The sequence below is a fragment of the Prionailurus bengalensis genome, chromosome F2 (genome assembly GCF_016509475.1).
Source record: "Prionailurus bengalensis isolate Pbe53 chromosome F2, Fcat_Pben_1.1_paternal_pri, whole genome shotgun sequence".
Classification (NCBI taxonomy): Eukaryota; Metazoa; Chordata; class Mammalia; order Carnivora; family Felidae; genus Prionailurus; species Prionailurus bengalensis.
The window spans coordinates 27,585,845-27,607,720 of NC_057353.1; the positions used below are offsets into that span (position 1 = coordinate 27,585,845).

At 35.5% G+C, this 21,876-nt stretch overlaps 1 protein-coding gene across 2 annotated transcripts in view; it reads left to right on the forward strand.

Moving 5' to 3' along the window:
• The first annotated feature begins 632 nt into the window (after window positions 1-632).
• Window positions 633-21,876, forward strand: part of ZC2HC1A (zinc finger C2HC-type containing 1A) — a 50,563-nt gene continuing 29,319 nt past the window's right edge. Inside the window, exons 1-4 of one of the 2 annotated variants that reach the window (XM_043601245.1) lie at window positions 633-763; window positions 10,657-10,730; window positions 12,862-12,978; window positions 20,359-20,500. In XM_043601245.1, coding sequence (XP_043457180.1) covers window positions 748-763; window positions 10,657-10,730; window positions 12,862-12,978; window positions 20,359-20,500 — 349 coding nt within the window. In that variant the 5' untranslated portion in view covers window positions 633-747. The remainder of the gene's footprint in view (window positions 764-10,656; window positions 10,731-12,861; window positions 12,979-20,358; window positions 20,501-21,876) is intronic. The other variant, XM_043601244.1, reaches the window with a different exon arrangement.

Genomic DNA, 21,876 nt, shown 5'->3' on the forward strand with positions numbered 1-21,876 from the left:
CCAGAGTAGATGAAGATGAAGGCAGGGCTGGCTTTCCCTTCTAATTTTCCGCCCAAACTTTCATGCTGAGGAAATGATTTCCAAGTATTTAGAGCAATCTCAGTTCTACACGCCAGGCGCAAAGTATAATTTCTCTAAAAAAGGGGGGAAAAAAGTGCCTTAACCCCTAAATCTGTGTGTGAATTTCTAGCCTAAGGAAACACACTCAGGTAGTGTCATGTGACCAACAAGCGGAAAATGGAGAGTGCGCTGCACAGTCGAGGGTAGGACGTGTGTTTGGCTTGCTTGTTTGCTTCAAGTCCTCAGAGAGAGATAGAATAGAAGACACACCTGCACTGACCGACTGAGGGACTGGTGAAGGGCTGCCCGTGAGGTGCTGAGACATTCTAAATAGAAGGATAAGCTGTGAGGGAAACAAGTCTGCAGTCAGAGGAACAAAGGCGTCATTGGGCGGCAGTACGCAACCTGAAGTGGTTTAGGCTTACCGGGAGGGAGGACGGCCGGGAAAGCTCACAGCCAGGAGGCAGCCGCGCAGGGGCTGCTAGAGGCGCGCCTCCTCATGAGGCCCCGCCCTTCAGGAGCCCCGCCCCGCAAGCGTCGGGCCAATGGGAGCCCGGGATGTTAGCTGGTGGGAGGTGCGGCCGGGTTGCTACAGCCGGAGCTGGGCGGTGGCGGCGGCGGCAGCGGCGGTGGCAGCTGCTGCGGGCGCTGCCGGAGGAATCTCGCGGAATCAGAGGTGGTGGCGCAATGGAGGGACTGGAAGGTGAGGAGGTGAAGGAATACGGGCCGGGCGGTTAGAACGGACCCGGAGCAGCCAGGGGTGCCCAGGAGAGCTGTACGGGGGAAGCGAGGGCGGGTCCGGAGTGGTGGACCCCGCCGCTCCTTCCGAGGCCCTGGCAGGCGGTAGCTCTACAGCCCCCGACACGGTGGAGCTAATGATCCTCTGGCTGCCCCGCTTCAGACGGTCTTCAGCTGGGGTTCTCCACCTCGAGCTTGATACTGCCTTTGGCATCTGCCTGGAGGTCTCTTCCTAACATCTTCTGGTCTTGCCTGATTCCTGAATGTCCTTTTGGTAATCATAGACTCCGGACAGATTTTATTTTTCTTGCAAAGTAGATTCTTTATTATTGTCCGTGGGCTCCCTACCGCTAGCCTTTCCTGGGGGGCCTCGGGGTGTATTTCCACCTCTAGGCTGTTCCCAGCCTCTAGCTTCTGACACTTTCCTTGGCCAGTTTCCCTAGGTAACCGTTTTTCTATTTGTACCGCATCTTCTGTTGGAGGGATGCCAAGAGCATCTCCCAAGGAAGAGTCACTGGCCAGCTTTAGAGCCGGGACAATAGATTAACAGAAGGATTTAAGACTTACTCATTACGATTCTGTAAGAAAGAGCCGGCATTGATTCCTTATCTTTTGAGTTTATCCTTGTGCTGTAACCATGACTCCAGATTTTGCTTTTTTCCCAATTCTTTCACTTCTCTATTATTTTTATCCATTTAATCCTGTGTAGTATAGCGTTTGCCTAAAAACAACAAAGGAAAAAAAAAACCCCAACTAACATTGGCAACAACAGTTTCAAGATTATTTTTCAAATTGTGGTTAATCCTTTCCATGAAGAAGAAGCCTGCAGAATTGAAAAATCATGTTGCCTTGATTTAGCTCTTCCCCCCCCCCCCTAGTTTACAGAGATTCAGGTGGAATTGAAAATAAACAGAAGCATTGAGCCCTGTATTGTTGGATGCCAGAGAGCAAATTATTTCAGGTTATGTTATGAAAAGTAATAACTGGTAACTTTCTGCAGTTACCTAAGCTCACCAAAAAACAAGTGTAATGATGAGTATGATAGTGTTTCATGCTTTTGCTCTCATAGTAAACAGCTTGAGAATGGTAGATAAGAATTCTGATAATTTTCCATTTGTGGGCAGCTGCAGTATACTGTTGCAAATGAAGGTCTTAGTCTTTGATCATTTAATTTATTTTAGGGGGATCATTAAGCTTCCATGAGATAGGAATTGTAATGACAGCATTCCTTACTTTCAATATTTTTTTTAGAGGACTCCTGGAGGCATCTTATTTTTAAAAATTTTTTTACATTTATTTATTTTTGAGAGAGAGAGAGAGAGAGAGAGCGCGCGCGCGTGAGCGGGGGAGGGGCAGAGAAAGAAGGCGGCACAGAATCTGAAGCAGGCTCCAGGCTCTGAGCTGTCGGTACAGAGCCCAATGTGGGGTTCGAACTCAAGAACTGTGAGATCATGACCTGAGCTGAAGTAGGAGGCTTAACCAACCGAGCCACCCAGGTGACCCGGCGTCTTATATTTTTTAATGTATTTTGTAATATGTGTTGGTCTTATAGCATAATGGGTTCTGGAATTTTCATGAAGTTATCAAAACATACTTAAAATGCTTTAAAACAGTTTTTCTGCAGATTTTTATTATTTTATTCAATATTTGTAATTAAGGCAAAGATCTTCATCTGCTTTTTCACTTATGTATGCTAAGCACCTAAAACTGTCTGACACAGAGTAGGTACTTAATAAATATTTGTTGTTAGATTAATGACTTTGTCTATGGTGGGCATCATTCTAGGCCCTGGAGACGTAGCAAAAAATATAAAGTCAAAGCTCTGCTCTCATTAAGTCGGTATTTTAGTAAACCTTACATTTTTGCAGTACTAAGACATTACTATTGAAATCTTAATAAGAATGTTTTTAAAATATAATGAAAACCTATTATAGTACTCAATTACATGGGTGGAGAAATACATGTATTCTGATGTTAATATAGTGTGTTATGAGGGGCACGTTTTATGGGCCCAGCTTGTGATGTATCATGGTAAATAGTAACTTGCCCTTTACTTTTGTTTTTGTTTTGTTTTGAGTTTTAAACAAAATTAGTTATTATCATTAACTATAATGTGTTTAGTTCTAACGAATTAGGTTAAAGTATATTAAATTGGTTTTCTGTACAGAAAAGTAATTGAATATTAGTAATTTCAAAAGTGGTTTAAACTAATACAACAAAAGCTCTGAGAAGTTTTGTTGAAGTTAGAACAGTGCCTATCTTTCTTTCCTTCTTTTTTAAAATCAGTCCCTATGAGGTCATATTTTGCAAAGATCATAAGTTTGAATCTTAAGGTTACCATTCATTAATTCATTTATCCATGTCTTCATTTAATAAACATTGATACAGTAAGATAAAGTTTTCCCCTTATTGGAAGTTAAAATCTAGCACTAAGTGTCTAATAAACATTATATTGAAGTGTCAATCTTCAGGAATTTGCTCAACATCATAGTAATTGAGCAAATATTGTACTGTTTGGCATTATACCCATGTTTCTAGTTGCAACCAGTAACTGGACTAAGCTTGATTATAAAACCAGAAAATATATGGGCTCCTAAAGAATTCTATTGAAGATTATTGTACTCTTTTAAAAATTATTTTTATATAAAACATGTACCACTTATATTATTTTTGGTCTTCTGGGACTTTCATGTTTTCTAGTTGTTAACGGGATGAGGTATCAGTCCGAACACTGTATTTCAAAACTAAATATAAATTATTGCTCATGATTTTGTGTAATCTATATCTGAGCACTTCTGTGTTCTGTGTGTAGTTAGAGCAACGCCTTTAATTCCTTTTCACCTAAATATTGTGCTCAATAGGTATACTCGAGACCAGTAGAAGTAGTTCTAGACTTGGGAGAGTTCTAATCTCTCCCAAGCTTTTCATCCTTAAAATGTAGAAATGATAAACGTTAAGCAGATTTAATCAATACAGTATTGTCATTTCTCTCATAACATCTTGATAAGTGGTTACTAACAGTTTTAACAGAGATCAGGCTGCCCATTCCTTTTGTGGGTTACTAACTTAGTAGATCTTAGTGTACTATCTTCTAAAACCTCATTAGAAGTCTAATTCTTCTTCTCTAATGTAGCCTCTGATTTAGTTAACACAAGCATTCCTGACCCATTAGAGTTTCCTTTTTGTTTTGTTTTTCCCTAGTCCAAACACATACTAGTTTACTGAACAATTCTTCATCTTTTTAAATTTATCTTGCCTTTATTTATTTATTTATTTATTTATTTATTTATTTATTTATTTTTTGTGCTGAGTTGGAAACTAGATTATTTTAATAGCCATTGTGTTCAAGAGGCTTTGTTTCTTTTTAGCTCTATGATTTGGTTAATTGGAACTTCAGTTTCCTCAGCTATAAAAAGTGGGGCTATTAAATACTGACCTACCTGACTATATTAAGATTAAATGATGTCACATATATAAAGCTTTCAGAGAAGTGCCTAGTACATAGGAAGCCCCCTCAGTACTTGTTTATTGGATGGGTAAACTCATAAGAAGTGTGTTAGGAGCTTAGGAGTGATTCGGTACAGGTAAAGCTGCATGCTTGGAAGGTGTTGTGGGCAGTCTCATTAGATGCCTATGGCAGCAGGATAGATAGACTGGAGAAAGAAGAAACTGGAAATACATATATGTGATGAGGATTTGAACTAAGGCACAAGTAGTAGGAATTAAAAAGGGAAGATAGAGGCACCTGGATGACTCAGTTGGTTAACTGTCTGACAGCCCAGGTCATGATCTCTCAGTTTGTGAGTTCTAGCCCCATGTTGAGCCCTGTACTGACAGTGTGGAGCCTGCTTGGGATTCTTTCTGTCCCTCTTTCTCTGCCCCCCCCCCCCCCCCGCTTTCTCTCTCTTTCTCAAAATAAATAAATAAATAAACATTTTTTTTTTAAAAAGGAGGATAGATTTAGAAGATATTTCTGAGATAGAGAGGTGAGATATGAGTGGTGGATGTGAGAGGGAAAAGGAATCAAATATAAAGGTCTATCTAGCTTGAACTAAGAGATAATGTTAGTATCTTTAACCAAGAAGACCAAGTGGAGTGGGAGAAGAGGTAATGAGTTTGGCTTTATAAATTTTAGTACAGTACTTGGAGGCTATCTAGTGGAAATGTCTCATGGCTACTTGGAAATGTTTACTTGGAATTTTTAGCTTAGTAGCCATGACATATAAGTGACAGCAAGTGGATGTACTCACTCAGGAAAGCTGTATGTAACAAAATGTGGAAAGAAGCTTGGGGAGGAATTGATGCTTTAGGGTTGAACAGGAAAGGAAATTGGAGTAGGAAGAAGTCTGTAAAGAGATTTAAAAATTATCAAGAAGGGAAAGTGGTAAGAAACTAATATTTATTGAGTAGTGAATGTGTGCCAGAAAAAGCCTATAGCACCAGAAATTCCTGGAGGTGTTAGTACTAACCAGGTCAAACCCTACTTAGCTTCTGAGATCTGAAAAACTTGGGCATAGGAGGGAGAAATATCATTTAAGCCAAGAGAGAAAGGACTTTAAAGGTAGAAGGGATTGATCAACAGTGCTTCATGGTATAGAAAGATTCAGTAGAATGAGGACTGAAGAGAGGGCTTTGGATTTGACAATTATTATTATTGTTGTTGTTATTATTATTATTATTATTATTATTATTTTAAGCTAGACTCCATGTTCAACATGCAGCTTGAACTCATGATGCTGAGATCATGAAATCATGAGTCGTATGCTCTACCACTTAAGCCAGCCAGATGCCTCTGGATGTGGCAGTTAGATTCATGGGTGGTTTAATTCCTTGTTTATTTCTTTTTATTTTTTTAAGTTTATTTATTTAGTTTGAAAGAGAGAGAAAGTACAAGTGATGGAGGCCAGAGAAAGACAACGTGGAGCCCGATGTGGGGCTCAGACTCACAAACCGTACAATCCTGACCTGAGCCAAGACCAGCAGTAGGTCGCTTAACCTACTGAGCCATTCAGGCACCCCTAGTTCCCTGTGTCTTCAAGTCAGTACTCTAAAATCTCCTCATTAAAGAAGCTCTCCCTGATCCTGCCCACTTTCAAACACACATAGCACTGTGACTGTCTTCTCTCTCCTTACTCTGCTGTTTTTCTACATTGTGCTTATCACCACCTGACATTTTATATATTTCATTGCTTTTATTTTTTCCCTGTTAGAAGACTAGAAGCTCTGTAAGTTCATCTGTGTTTGCTTACCTCATAGAACAGTTCGTGTGTCATGCTAGGTGCTCAACAAATACTTGTGGATCAACAAATTGATCTATTTTAATATAGTGTTTAGGCCTGATAAAATTTGCCTGCAATTCAGATAGGGAGAGAAAGGGAAGTAGAGAGGAGCTAGTCAGTAAATGTAAGCCAGTGTTCCAAAAAAAATGTGCTACTCAGGACATTGGTCCTAAAATATCTCCTTGATGAGAAAGGATTTCCGTTGAGGAAATAATAATATACTAATCTCTTTTTTAAGACTGAGGAAGTTCTGCCCTAAGAATACCCATTTATTCAATGTGGCATTTTCCAAACATGTGACCCTGGAGCAAGGGATTTGAGGGTGATTGGTCAAAATGGAAATGACTAGTCAGGTTCAGACTGAGTAGGAAGGGAAGTGCAACCAGAGATGGGTTATCAAGAAAATTCAAATCACTCTGAGATCAAGAAAGTGCTTTGGAGAGAGGTAGAAGGTAGAAATGTGTGGTTAGAGAAGGTGCTTGGGCATTTAAGAGTCAAATGTGGACCTTTACTAAATTGTTTCAACAGTGGTTGTTTTTGCTGAACTGGAGAGATGGACTAAAGAGGAGTGGAGGGTGAGTGAGTAGGTTAAGTGTGAGTGTGGTGAGTAGGTTAAGTGTGAATGTTGAAATGTTGAAATCTAGGATGGGCTCAACGGGAAAAATCTTGGAGATACTAGAGATTATTGACCTGGAAGTAATTACATTTTGAAAAGAATTGTTGGAAGAAGGTGGTGTGTAACAGATGCCATGTGCTGCAAAAGGAAGGTTTTATTTTAAAGATTGCATTCAGATGAACAGTGACCAGAGGTGAGGAAATAGACATGCTACACAGAGGCCAGAACTGTTCTGAATTTCAAGACTTCTTTTCTTTTGAAAATATTCTTTCCTATTTCTTAAATATGTACATTTTAGAATTTCATAACTGTCTTATGTAACAATATATTATTTCACATCTCTATATATCTATATATTTATCATATAATATATAATATGTATATCATACTTATACATATATATCACATCTTTATATGATATATATGTGTCTGTAGTTACATATATATATGTGTGTATATATATATATATATACACACATATATATATATATGTAACAGCATTATATGAAGATACAGTTTCAAGCTTTATGGTGCACGTTTGAAATTGCTAAATATGGTAATGCATAACAGAATCAACATTGTGTTTGTGATAACTTTTATAAGAGGTTACCTTCTTGAGAGTTTTAGAATATTAAAGTACTTTATTTACTTGCTTTTGTCCTTAGTTTGAATGCTTCTTTCAACAGTGCTTGCTCTCTGCTACAATAGTCAACTCTCTGCATATCATTTCTACTATATTTTTATAAGCCTCACAATTTGCTAGCTTTTGCCACTCAGGACAGATTAGTGGAGTTTGCCCGCATGCGCTGCAGAGTAGTATTTTTTTATTTCATTGATTGTGAAGCATTTTTATATATACCATCTTAGATGATCCCTTAAATTATAAGGTAGATTGAACAGATAATATCCTCATTTAACAAATTTTAAACTGAAGCTATTTATATGATTAGTCATACATTTTCTTCTTGAAGACATGTCCAACAAGGAGAGAGACATCATGTTCTTTGCAATAGTTCCTTGTAGATTCTCAGTTCTGTATGTAGACAAATGGAAGTGATTTTCTCAACATTCTACATGCTACCTGAAGCATTCATTCCACCATCTACAATGGTCAGTTGGTTTAATCATCCTTACATATAACCATTTTTTTTTTAATTTAATACTGGTAAGAGATATATGTTATCATCCATGTACTTTTCTTCCTAATGTGGTCTTAAGATAGATTTTATTAGATGAATATAGTATATTTATTATGATATATTAGAGATAGAAGGGGCCGTGTAGGCCATTTAACCTAACTTTCTCATTTTATACGAGAGGAAGCTTAATCTTAGGTGCCCAGGGAGTCACAGTTCTATGTGATAGAGCTGGGACCAGTACTTTTTCTGCTAAGCTGTCATATCTTTTAATGAGTACCGTTACAACAAAATTTGGCTTTGTGACTGAATCTAAGCTGCTTATCATGACTTGCTGGTAGCAGGCGGTGTTGACACTAACATACATACATGTGTTATATTTTGTGAATTATAGGGCAATCCTCCATGACCAGCTAATATAAGAGGGAAGAAATTATAACTTTACATTTTTATTTATTTTGAATGAAGTAATGACTTATTTTTTTTTTCTTCAGGATAATTGTTTTTAAATCCTTTCTCTTTAATGTGGTTTCCTCTTTTTTATACCTTTTAGAGATAAAGCTTTTTCCTTTAAAGACAATTTGAACATATTTGATAACTTGTAATTAATCCCAGGAGTTGGATTTTATTATATGTTAGTATTGTAGTTGCTATTACATTAAAAAATAGGAGATGATTTGGTTCTTAGATATAGTGGAGAAGTAAATCATGTAGACTGTTAGCTTTATAGAACAGTGATTTTGTTATTTCATGCTGTGTCACTATGGCTTGATATGTGCTTGGCAAGTTGTGGGTGCTCACACAGGCACTCACATTATTTCCATGGGTTGAATTTATTTTTCTCAATAGTTAATTTTTATAAAATTTTGCTTTGTCATCTATTTAACAAGGAGATACTGAAATATACTTTTAAGCAAATAAAATATGTGATTCTTTTTAACATTTTGTATTAATGAATTTTTAAATCATTGCATAGAATTTAAGAGTATATTGAAACTATAAATAAGCAGCTTAATAGATTATGCATCATGTGATATCACTTTGACCATCATTATGAAGACATGCTTATCTTAATGTATGTAATGGATTCTATCTAGCAACTGCCTCAACTTTTTAGATAGTGGAATTAAGTCCCTATAAATGGTTGCTCTCCCTAAATAACCTAACATGTGGTATTGGAGAAGGACAAATCATGCAAATCTTAGCTTTGCCTTTGTAGTGCCCACTGCTTAACTGCCACCATAGAGACATTGCCTCCATCTGAGATGACAAATAGTCACTGTCTACAATTAAAATAAGGTAGTGGAGTGTTAAGAGAATGAGAGAACACAGCAGTTTTTCTGGTACTGTTTGATTGTATTCTCAAAACTTTCTATTTTGATTCTTCTATTAGTTTTCTGTGAACTCACTAAATATTTTGGAATAAATTATATGAAGTCCTAATTGTACTTTTTTCATGAACTTATTTAGGTTACTTCTAAAACAAAGTGGCTTCTATTTGTCTTTCATGTGATAAAACAATCAGTAAAATATTCAGCAGAAAATATGTTTAAGATACAGGTTCAAGTATCATTTTTAGAAAATTACAGATATGGAAATAAATGTAGGTTTGATGATTGGCTAGAAAATAAAATGACAAATTGACTCAGCTATGTAGAATTCCAAAGAATGTAGTTGTTTTTTTTTAAATCAACTTAGTAACAAAATGTGTTGTATGAAAATGCGTGATAGATGTATTAAGTTTTGATTGAGTAAAAGTCTCAGCTACTTGTTCCTTATTTAATGAATTGTCAGAATATCTCAATTGTAATATCTCCATTGAATCCTAATATAATATTGTATGTATAAAATAATGAACAATTCATATAATGAGGGCAGCATAGTAACTAGATGATTTTTTCTTTAAAGCATTATACTTCCCGTTGTCCAGTGTTAAACAGAACAAGATTCTTTTTATCTTAGACTCCTTAGATCGTCTCAGGAAGCCACCTCACTGATCACCAATGTTATATCTCAATGCTTTGAGGATTAATAATACGTATTATTAACCTTAAGGTAAACTTTTTTTTTAAGGTTTGTTTACTTATTTTGAGAGAGACAGAGAGTACGAGCAGAGGAGGGGCGGAGAGAGAGGGAGAATCCCAAGCCGGCTTTGTGCGGTCAGCATACAGAACTCGAACTCACAAAACCCTGAGATCATGACCTGAGCCAAAATCAAGAATCAGACACTTAACCAGCTGAGCCACCCAGGCACCCCAAGATAAACTTGGTTTTTAACGTTTGGTAATTTACAGGAGAGATAGCCGATAAGTTCAGAGAATATAACAAATTGGTTTGGTTAAAATTAAAGAAAACTACATATTTCCAGCAATATGTATTTGGTTATCCTTAAATCATGACTTCAGTATTTGGCATGGCCTTTTTGACCACTGATAACTTGTGGTTATCTTGTGCCCATTTTAATCAATAATATTGTTTATTCCAAAATGAAACAAGTCATTTTCCACAAGAATTCACAACTTGCATATGAAACCAAGGGAAGACATTGAAATTTGAAACTTTCACAATTTGAGCAAAGAATTTACTGATTGAATTCTTTTCTAAGGGCGCCTAGATGGCTACTCAGTCAGTTAAGTGTCTGACTTTAGCTCAGGTCATGATCTCACGGTTCATGGGTTCGAGCCCCGCATGGAGCTCTGTGCTGACAGCTCAGAGCCTGGAGCCTGTTTCTGATTCTGTTTCTCTCTCTCTCTCTCTGCCTCTCCTCCACTTGCACTCTATCTCTCTCTCAAAAATAAACATTAAAAAAAATTATTTTCTGTTTCAGAAAATGGAAGTGTCCAAGTTGGAGAATTGTTACCATGCAAGATTTGTGGAAGAACATTCTTTCCAGTGGCATTAGTGAGTACCTTTTTCCTTTGGGTTATGGCAGATCTGTAATTGTTTGATACTTCAGGACAGCCATTACAGAAAGAAACTCTGTGGAATAATTAAAAGATATACTGGCCAGTGTTCTTTGTTAAAGATATCAGTTTCATCTAGATCTTTCTTCCAGGATGTTCTCTTTTTTTTAGAGTTTGGTCTTCAGAACTACTGTGTTAAAGTGTTCCTCTCTGGGAATATTAGCAAAACTAAACAAAAACTCTGAGAAATGCATAATAATGTATTTAAAGACAGAATGATATGATGTCTGGGATTTGCTTTAAAGTACTTAAGGAAAAAAAGCTAGTATAGATGACAAGATTGCTGAATTGTTGGTAATTGTTGATGAGGAAATAGGAGTTCATGACACTGTTCTCTTAATTTTTAAATATATTTGAAATATTCTGAAGAAAAATTGTTTTCAATTAAAAGTATACCTAAAATATATTATGCATTCTTTAGATACTTTTAGATATTTGATGTACACAAACATAAGCACTTTTAATTGATTTTAATATAAAAATAGCCAACTAGAGAATAAGGGAAAAAATGCCTATGTACTAAGAAAATACTTGATTTTTACTTTTAAATATAAATATACATTTATTAATATTTTGATGTACAATAAAGAGTTTTCTTTGAATATGGATCTGCAGGCTAGAGTTCTGCCACAATCCAGAATGTCTATTACTATTTCCAGTTTATTTCTTTAAAGCAAAGTGAGGATTTAATGATCCAAAATGTCCATCAGACTATGGACTTCTTATAAATAACAATTTTTTTTTCCTTTGTCCTTTAAAAACATCTAGCCCACACTTAGTGATTTATTTTCTTGTTTCTATTATCAATTCACTGTTTTTCAAACTATTTTCAAAGCATTCAGCTCAGTTTACATAGGAAAAAAGTTGCCCTTTTTGCCCTCATTTATTTATTTAATTAAATAATGTGATCACTATTTGGGAATAAGCGCTACATAGTTTTGACACATACAACTCAATGTGAGAATAGACATCTATTAGGAAGTTGCCTGTTAGCCACACTTTTAGTTTTTTTCATATTTAAGAGATTTTTATTCTAATAGCTATAATTACAGTGCTTGTTGAAAATGAAAACTGAAAACACGTATATAGAACAATTGATTTCTGATTGTGTATTGAAAATATAAGAGGCTCCATGATACCAAACCAACCAGTTTGAGGTTTCCTCTTTTCTCAGATAAAGTTCAACAGTTCTAGCTTGTTCAGTGTTTATCAAAATACAGAAGTAAAAAAAAGTGCATGTAGTGCACTGATGTCATTTGTTAACGTGTTTTATTTAGGGGAGGGGAAATGATTATTTATCCATTAGGTTAACTGGAATCAGTTATGAAAGCTTCCATTGAAATGAATGCATGAAAGATTAAATGAATGAGCTGCCAGCTGTATTTTTAAAAAAAAACAAAACTATAGAAGTGGAAGGCTAGACAGCTCAAGAAAAATCCTTGGTAAAGAAAGGCAGAGAACTTGATTTCCAAAAGGGAAGAAATAGATGATTGTGAAGGAAATCGGACCACTGTGTTCTATCATTTTGTGTTAACTTTACATTAACATACTACTTATGTTAATTAACATTAACATTAACATACTAATTATGTTAATAATTTTAGTAGTCCAGACTACTACTATTCTGTTAATTTTTTGTGATCCTCACGCTAATCCAGTCTCTGTTTACATTCTTTTTCTAGTATCTATTTTAATGTATTTAGTGATGAAGGGAAATTTTTTTTTCACTCAATAGCTTCAATTTGGTTACATTACCTTATTCTCAGCAGTATAAAAACTAGAATATTCAATAACTTAATAAAATTTTGGAAGAGTATTTTTCTATACTCTCTTGTATATAGTAATTGTACTTTCTTGAGAAAGATAACTTACAGCATGCATCATATATACTTTTTAACAATTTTAGTTAAAGCAAAATATGTCTTATTTATGTTTTATTTATTTAATTTATGTTTTATTTTTATTTCATCTTCCAGTTTTTAAATTGGTCTCAAATGGCAATTTAAAGTTTTTTAGAATTCCCTTCTATAGAAAAGAAAATGATACATTGCATTTATTCATCTTGACAGAAAAAACATGGACCTATTTGCCAGAAAACTGCCACTAAAAAACGGAAGACTTTTGATTCAAGCAGACAAAGAGCTGAAGGAACTGATATTCCAACAGTAAAGCCTCTTAAACCTAGGGTAATTACATAGCTTTTTGAATAGTATGGACTTTCCTGCTATATATATTGAAAAAAAATTGTAATTATCTGTTGTGCTAAGATTGAAAATTAAGGAGAATTGTTTCATGTTTTCAGTTTATAAATGATCAGAAAATTGTTTATTTTAAACTTCTGCAAAGAAGAAACCAACTACTGTCTAAAAACCTATTACACTGAGGTTTTTATAGCATTGGAAAGCCAATTGCTTAGTTGTAGGCTGGAAATAATTTAAAAGTTTTCACATATTCTTTTTAAGTCATTGTTAATTACTTCAAACATAACTTAGGTACTGTGTATAAGTTTAAGTGTCATATCAGTAGTATACTCCAAAGTAAAGCTATAATTTATTCATACCTTAGTATAATAGAGACTGATTATTTTGATTGTCAGTAATTGTGATCTTATGCTTTCTGGGGAAGTTTGATCGATTACTCATCTGTCCATATATAGCCATTGTCAGCTTGTTTTCTTTGAAAGCAGTGAATCTCCTTTAATAATCTCTCCTTAATGCTACCTGTGATGTGTTATATTGCTAACAATAAATCACATACATACTTTGTTGGGCATAGTTTTAAATAGTTCAGTGAAATAGTAAAAATTTGAATACCTCATTGTATGGGTTCTACTTCAGTAATAATGACTTCTCCTTGTGCTACAGGAAAACATTTCCCAGTGGGGCAATTAATCTTACAATAAAATTATTTGACAATAGAAAAATCTAATGTCCATCTTTGTTTTTCAGTCTGTGACTGTTTAAGTCAAGAATAGTGAAATTTGAATAATGTACATAAACCATTATTTGAAATTTTTCTTAGTATGTCTTCCAGATATATGATTATATTGGCTTTAATTAGCTAAGATAGTTAAACTATCTATTGTTTATTGAAAGTTTTGGAGGCAATGTAATATAGTGGGTATAAAAATGAAAGCTGGCTCAAGAGCAGCCTGCCTGGATTTAACCCTTACTCTGTTACTTACCATATTGTGTTGGACAGGTTACTTAATCTATACTTTTTTTATCTGTGAAGTGATTGTAATGGTAGTATCTATCTTGTGGGGTTCTTATGAGGATTACATTGAGTTTACCCATGATGATGTCTCAATAAATGTTAGCTATCCTATTTCTTTTTAAAGGAGAAGGGTTCCAATAGTGAAAAATTAAGCCTCAGATAAAAGCAAGGTAAAAACCATTGCTTTACATTAAGTAGTTTAATTTCTTGGTACTTAAAATTGTGGTTTATAGAACAATAATGTCAGCACTATTTGGGAACATGTTAGAAATGCAGAATCTCAGGTCCCACCCAGACATACTGAATTAGAATCTGCATTTTAACAATATCCTTGGGGAGACATATTCGTGTTAAAGTTTGAAAATCAGTATATTAAGACTTTTTTTCCCTTGATGTTTTCATAATTCTTTCCTTGTCTGTGTATTTTGTGAATTTGACTTTGATATGCCTTGGTGATGGTGGGTTTTGTTGAACCTAATGGGAGTTCTCTGTGATTCTTGGATTTTGATGTCTGTGTCCTTCCCCAGATTAGGAAAATATTCTGCTATAATTTGCTCATATAAACCTTCTGCCCCTTTTTCTCTCTTAATCTTCTGGGAGTCCTATGATTTGGATGTTATTCCTTTTTAATAAGTCACTGAATTCTCTAAGTCTTATATCATGATCTTTTACCTTTGCTTCCCTCTTTTTTCCTGCTTTCTTATTTTCCATAATTTTATGTTTTGTATCGTTGATTTGCAGCTCTGCTTCATCCATCCTTGATGTTGTGGCATCCATTAGAGATTGCTTCTCGGTTATAGCATTTTTAATTTAGTCCTGAGTAAACTTTATTCTCTTATCTCTGCAGAAAGGGATTCTATGCTTTTTGCAACTGCAGCTAGTATTCTTATTATTGTGGTTCTGAATTCTAGTTCAGACTAGTTCAGACATCTTGCTTATATCTATGTTGATTAAGCCCCTGGCTGTCATTTCTTCCTGTCCTTTCTTTTGGGGTGAATTACTTTGTTTTGTTATTTTGGAGGACAGAAACAAAATTAAAAAAATAAAAAATAAAAATTAAAAACAAAACAAAAAAAATCAAATAAAGGGAGCTAGATCCTAGGTGTGTTTTGGTCTGTTTGTTGAAAAAAGCTTGACAGGATAGAGAAAAAAAGGGAAAGAAAAGAAAAAAAAAGGTAAGAAAAAAATTTTAAGAACTATATAATAAAGTAGAATAAAATGAAATAGAATAAAATATTTTAAAAAATAAATAAAATAAAAAAATAAAAATAAATTTTTCTCTTTCTGTACCCAAGAAAGAGGAAGGAAAAAAAAAAAGAAAAAAAAGACAATTTAAGCAAAAACAGAAACAAAATGAATAAATGAACCAGCAAACAGAATGAAACCTGAATGAAGTTACATCCTATTTCCCCTAGAACTGAAACTATGAAGCCCTCTATAGTCTGTACACTAAGCAAGTGGAGAGACTTGTCCTGGTCTTCTAGGGGATGTGCTTGGGGGGGGGGGGGTGCAGTTGGGAGGGGCTTGGTATAACAGCTCCGTTCTCCACTAGGTTGTGCTGCTTGGCTTACTGGGGTAGATCAGTGTGATGCCTGTGTGCATGAGAAGTGGAAATGGCTTCACCCAGCTCCCTAGTCTCTGACACAGGAACTTGGCATTCTTCACCAACCAGCAATCAAGCACCCCTTCTTTGTTTCAGGCCTCCATCCACTCCTTGCCTCTGCCCTGTCCGTGTCCAACTTGTCCACTCGCCAGGCAGCACCTCCCTTTGGAGTTTTATCTCGGATAGGGTTTGTTTCAAAACCCCACACTTTAAAGACCTCTGCTTGGACTTGCACCAACTCTCTGGCAGAGGGTCTTGCTGAACAATGGCTGGGTGCCGGCTTGCACCCAGAAAACATTCATGTGATCGCACAGCAGCAGAGGTTCAGAGATTATGGCAAATCACAATGCATAGCCAGTGCCAGGTTTCACCACACTCTGACGTCTTTGTCCCAATATCAGGAAACATGGCTACTCTCCAGGGTCCACTGGGACCTTTGCCTGTGAGAAAGCCATATGGCCTCTACCAAATGCACTCCAAGCGGGGGAACCATTTCTCCCCATGTGGCACATGAATCCCTCAGACCCCATTTCCTGCTCCTGGGGATTCGCCCTACTTCCTCCCAAGCTCTGCCAGGCACTGAGTCCCAGAACTTCAGACTCTGTACTCCACTGTTTATGGAATCTTGGTGGTATTGAAACCCTCTCCTTTCTTCACATTAGCGGTTATGGAGAACAAATTTCTTGTTCAGTCTCCTGTGAGTGTTTTCACTCTTTCTCTCAAGCTACTTTTGCAGGAATGCTTTTCTTGCATGATCCCGATGCACTGCACTCTCCACCCTTACTCTTTCTCTGTTCTCTGCAAAAACAGCTCCCAACCCTCCATGGCTTTTCTCTCCCCCAGTTCACCTCTCTGTACTGCATCCCTGCCGAGTTCTGTGGCTCAAGTACCCAGATTGTTGTGTTAATCCTCAGATCAGTTTCCTAGGTGTTCAAAATGGTTTGGTGCTGACCTAGCTGTGTTTCAGTGATGAGGCAAGCTGAGGGTCTCTATGCTGTCCCACCATCTTAACTCCTCCCCCTTGAAAATCTGTGTATTAGAAGATTTAAACATCATAGTGTAGTTCTCTATCTGTATCAAGGAAATCCTACAAAATCATAAGCAGAGTGGAGTAAAGCAGATACAAACTCCATTTTGGGAGAAACTAATCCACAGACTACAAAATATTTGTAAGGGCTGCCCAAAGCAACTGAATGCCAGGAGAACCTACCCACAGAGGAAGTGTAGGAAATTGCTGAGGGACCCATGGCCCAGAATGGGAACCTGCCACCTCAAAGGTGAAGGGTCTCCTCACCTTAAAGGTGACTCCTTATGTGAGAGGAGTCTAATCAGGAAGTATATATCCCTTGTTTACTATAGCCAAAGCAGGAACTGGGGTGAGTACAGGACCCTGGATGGCCAGGAAGTGGAATGAGCCTCGCTTAATTTGAACAAAAGCCAGAAAGGAGGAAGTAGGGAGAAGAGGCACAGAGTTGGAGAAGCCCAATGTCAGAAGATCTCCAAAAGCACTAATGAAAATAAAATACCCTTTCTGAAGGTAAGGGGCCCACTCTAAAGAGCTAGGTCCTATTTTTTTGAAGTGGTTAGTATGGTTACTGAGGGAAGCATGGCTGGCAGCAGTAGCCTCCTGGACCCATATTGTTTTAGAGAAGAATGAGAGGTGTGTCTTGTAATCATGGAGAGGCCTTATTTACATCTGTATCTACAAAGGAGAAGAGAGCTGTTGGTTTGTGTAGCCTGGAAAGGGACTGTGGACCTCTCCTTCTCTGCAGAACCTCTTGTAAATAGCTGTACCAGGAAAACCTAATTCATTCAATGATGAATAATAATAAACCACACAAGGATGATATGAGAAGAAAGGTAGAGGAGAGCACCAAAACTTACCAGTAGATGAGTTATACTCATGGTGCAGATGAATGTTGTATTCAGACCTTTCACTATTAAATAAGAAACTTTAAAGGGTCAGTTATCTCCAGTATCTAAATTTGCTTGTATTTAGTTAAGGTTTTGCATCTATCTTCACGAGAGAAGTGAGTTTGTCATTTTTCTTTCTATCAAATTTTTGTTGCTTTTGTAAACCTAATTGGAAAATTGTTCTCTTAGTTTTTTTTTATTTTTTGAAAGAGTTTTAAAAGATTGATGCTATTTCTTTTTCTTTTTTATTTGTTTAATTATTTTTAATATTATTTATTTATTTTGAGAGACACAGAGAGAGACAGTGTGAGCAGGGAGGGATAGAGAGAGAGGGAGAGAGAGAACCTGACAGCACAGAGCTCGGCTCAATCTTATGAACTGTGAGATCGTGACCTGAGCTGAAATCAAGAGCCGGCCACTCAACCAGCTGAGCCACCCAGGCACCTAATGCTATTTCTTTCTTAAATGTCTGTAAGAATTCAACAGTAAAGGCATCTGGGCCAGAAGTTGTCTTGAGGTTTTTAAATAATAGATTCGTTAAAAAAAATTAATGTAAGACTGTTGTGACTTCCTGTTTCTTCTGGTATCCCTTTTGTGGTGTTTGTCAGGGATAGTGTTCATATAATGTGGTCGAATTTATTAGCATAAGGTACATTATAGTACATATCTTCATTTTTCCTCATGTTTATAAGAACTCTATCATGTACTATTTTCCATTCCTTGGTATTTTGTGTTTTCTTTTTCTCCTTACTAGTCCTGCTTATTACTCTTTTTAAAGAACCATCTTTTGACTTTGCTGATTCAATGTATATTCTTGACTTAAAAAATAAAGACATAATAGAGATAGTTGGGTGTTTCAATAATATGACACAACTAAACCTATTGTAGCACAGGTGTCAACATTATGCATATGGAAAGATACTTAGAGGTGGCCTTTAAAGATAGGAACAAGATTAAACTCTAACCAATATAGTAATTGCTATAACAGACACAGTTAGATGTTAGATGCATAGAGATTAGAAAAGAGAAAGTAAAAGTAGCATTATTAGATGATATGCCTGGAAAACTCCAGAGAATCAACTGTTAAGTGATTATAAACAGTAAGAGAAACCAGTGAAGTAATGAGATATAACGCTCATTATACAGAATTCTGAGATATACAGAAATTACTGAGTCTCATATGTCAAGAAACCCCTTGAAACATAAAAAAAGAAAAGACTCTCTATAAAAAAATAACACAAAATAAAAAATATCTAGGAATTATATAGGTATAAGGTATAAGGTACACATTATGCCTTATAAGGTATGAGACTTCCACAAAGAATACTTTAAAAAAACTGAAAAACACAAACACTTCTTCAAATGGAAATATCTCATGTTTTTAGATAGGCAGGTTCAAAAAAATAAAGGTATTAAGTATTAAGTTCCTTAAGTTGTTTATGAATGCAGTGTTTAATTTTTTCAGTTAAAATATAGTTTAAAAAAGTTAGACAAGCTGATTCTAAAGTTCATATGGGAAAATGTACATAACAAGAATAATCAGAAAAGATTGAAAAAGAAGCAGCCTAAAGTGGGTTATCCTATCAGGTATTAAACTAGTATTATATTATAAAGTCTTAACATTTAAAACACTGATACTAACACAAGGATAATCAGAACAGTGGAACAGAAGAGAAAGTTCAGAAATACCCAAATACAAAAGAGAATATGATAAAAGTGTTATCAGTTCAATGGTGAGAAAAGTCAATAAAGGATACTGAGACAGACAGCTGCATAGCCATGTTAAAAACAAGAAATAAAGTTGAATCCATACATCACACCATAACTCATGATAAATTCCAAATGAATGAAAGATTTAAAAATTTTAAGTAAAACCATGAAAATTCGGGGGGGGGGGGCGGGGAAACATGGGAAAATTCCATTTACCTTAGTGTGAGGTTGGGTCTTGCTAACAATGACTACAAATCTGGAACTCATAAAAGAAACAAATAAACTATATTTTAAAAATAATTACTAATATCAGAACAGCCTTACACAAGCTCATAAGATAGCCACATTGCAGGGGCGGGCTGAAGCTAGTCTTCTATAAAGAGTTAACTAGAAATTGTTAAAAATAAGACCAGTGACCCAACAGGTAATTTGACTAGGCACATAAATGGTTCACAAAAAAGGCAGTGCAAATGATTCTTAATGATACGAAAAGATGCTCAACTCACTTTTTATAAGAGAAAAGCCAGCTAAAACCAAAGAGAGAAGTATTTTTCACCTCTCCAGTGAGTTAAAAAAAAAAATAGAAGTTTAATAACATACTCTGTTGGAGAAAGCATAGGAAAATAGGGAAATTACCCTGTTAGTGGAGCTTAAGTGGATGTAACACCTACAGAAGTCAATTTAGCAGTGTTTTTAACAATTACAATTGCATTTTAAAAATCTCATATAATACAATTACATGAAGTTTATTTTTAAAATTATAAATTTGGGGAGAAAGTCACGTAAGGACTTTAAATAAGAGAACATTTAAAATAACATAGCATTTCCTCAAGTTTTATTTCAGTTATTTTTTATTTTTTATTATTTTTTTTAATGTTTACTTATTTTAAGAGAGAGAGTGTGTGTGTGAATGCGAGTTGGGGAGGGACAGGGAGAGAGGGAGAGAGAATTCCAAAGTGGCCCCATGCTCAGCACATAGCCCAATGCAGGGCTACATCTCACTACCCTGAGATCATGACCGGAGTCAAAATCAAAATTAATGCTTAACCAACTGACCCATCCAGGCACCCCTCAACTAATTAAAAAAATGTTTTGAAATTGGTTTTTCTTTATTTCTGTATAGCCTGAACCACCAAAGAAACCATCTAATTGGAGAAGAAAACATGAAGAATTCATTGCCACCATAAGAGCAGCTAAAGGCCTTGATCAGGCACTTAAAGAGGGTGGAAAACTTCCTCCTCCTCCTCCACCTTCTTATGATCCTGGTATGTGGAATATTGTTGACAGAAATGTTCATATGGAGAGGAAATACTGATCGAATTTTTATAAATTTAAATTGTTATTAAAGTTAATTTATAATTATGGAACTTGATGAAGCATAATCTTTAAAAGTTTAACTATAAAATAATGCTGATTTTTTCAGACATTTAGGCTTATAAAGACACATCAGTGTTGAACATAGAAATTCATTATCTTTTTATTTCAATACTGTTATTTAAACATAAAGCATTATAATATCATTTGAAACATTATTATAGTCACTTTCAAATGTTAATATACCAGGAAATATTTGAAGATGCTCACTATCAATTGAAATGTAGTCATTTGGTAAGATTCAAATTGTTTTGTTGCCTGATGCCTTTGGTATCTTCTTATCTGGGAAGGAAAAAAAAACATACTGTTGTTTCTAAGAGGTACATGTTTATGTAGGGAAACCACCATAAAAATTCATTTACCTAAATTATGCCTTAATTTCATGTATTATTATACTTTCTTCATTAGGTAGATAAAAGTTGCTTATCTGTTGTTACCAAAAGCAAGGTAAGATGCTTGCAACCTCATATAAGATACTGAGATATTGAAAGATTTAAAATAACACAATTGACACTTGGACATTGACTATTAGAGTAGTCTGAAGAGGTAGTTATTTTAATATAACAAGTTAGCTGCATTAAATTGTGTTAGTATTGTGATTGAGATTTATTTCTCAGTAAAGAAAAGTCTTATAAAATAAGTCGGGGAGATGAAAAGTGCAGCATAGGGAAATAGAGTCAATAATATTGTAATTACATTGTATGCTGACAGATGGTAATTACACTTACTGTGGTGTGAATTGAGTAATGTACAGAATTGTGGAATCACTGTGTTGTACACCTGAAACTAATGTAACATTGTATGTCAGCTATACTTCAATAATATATATATATTTTTTTAAAGGAGTCTGGTAGAAAACCTAGATATGATTGTTTTTAACGTTTTATTGTAGTGAAGAGGTTAACGAACTATTTCTATAAAGGGCCAGATCGTATCGTAATGAGGTATATTTTTATCTTATCTGTTGGAACTTCGAAGAGAAAATAGAACTGTATAAAGTCAAACTATTTCTTGACAGTTTTATCCTATTATTATCATTATTTATTATTATTATTTTTAGTGAGAGAGAGTGCTAACAAGGAAGAAGGGCAGAGGTGGAGAGAGAGAGAGAATCTCAAGCAGGCTCCATGCTTAGCATGGAGCCCAATGTGGAGCTCAATCCCACGACCTTGGGATGACCTGAGCCAAAATCAAGAGTTGGACACTCAACCAACTGAGCTACCCAGGCGCCCAACAGTTTTATTCTAATTAAAATGAAAAATTTTAA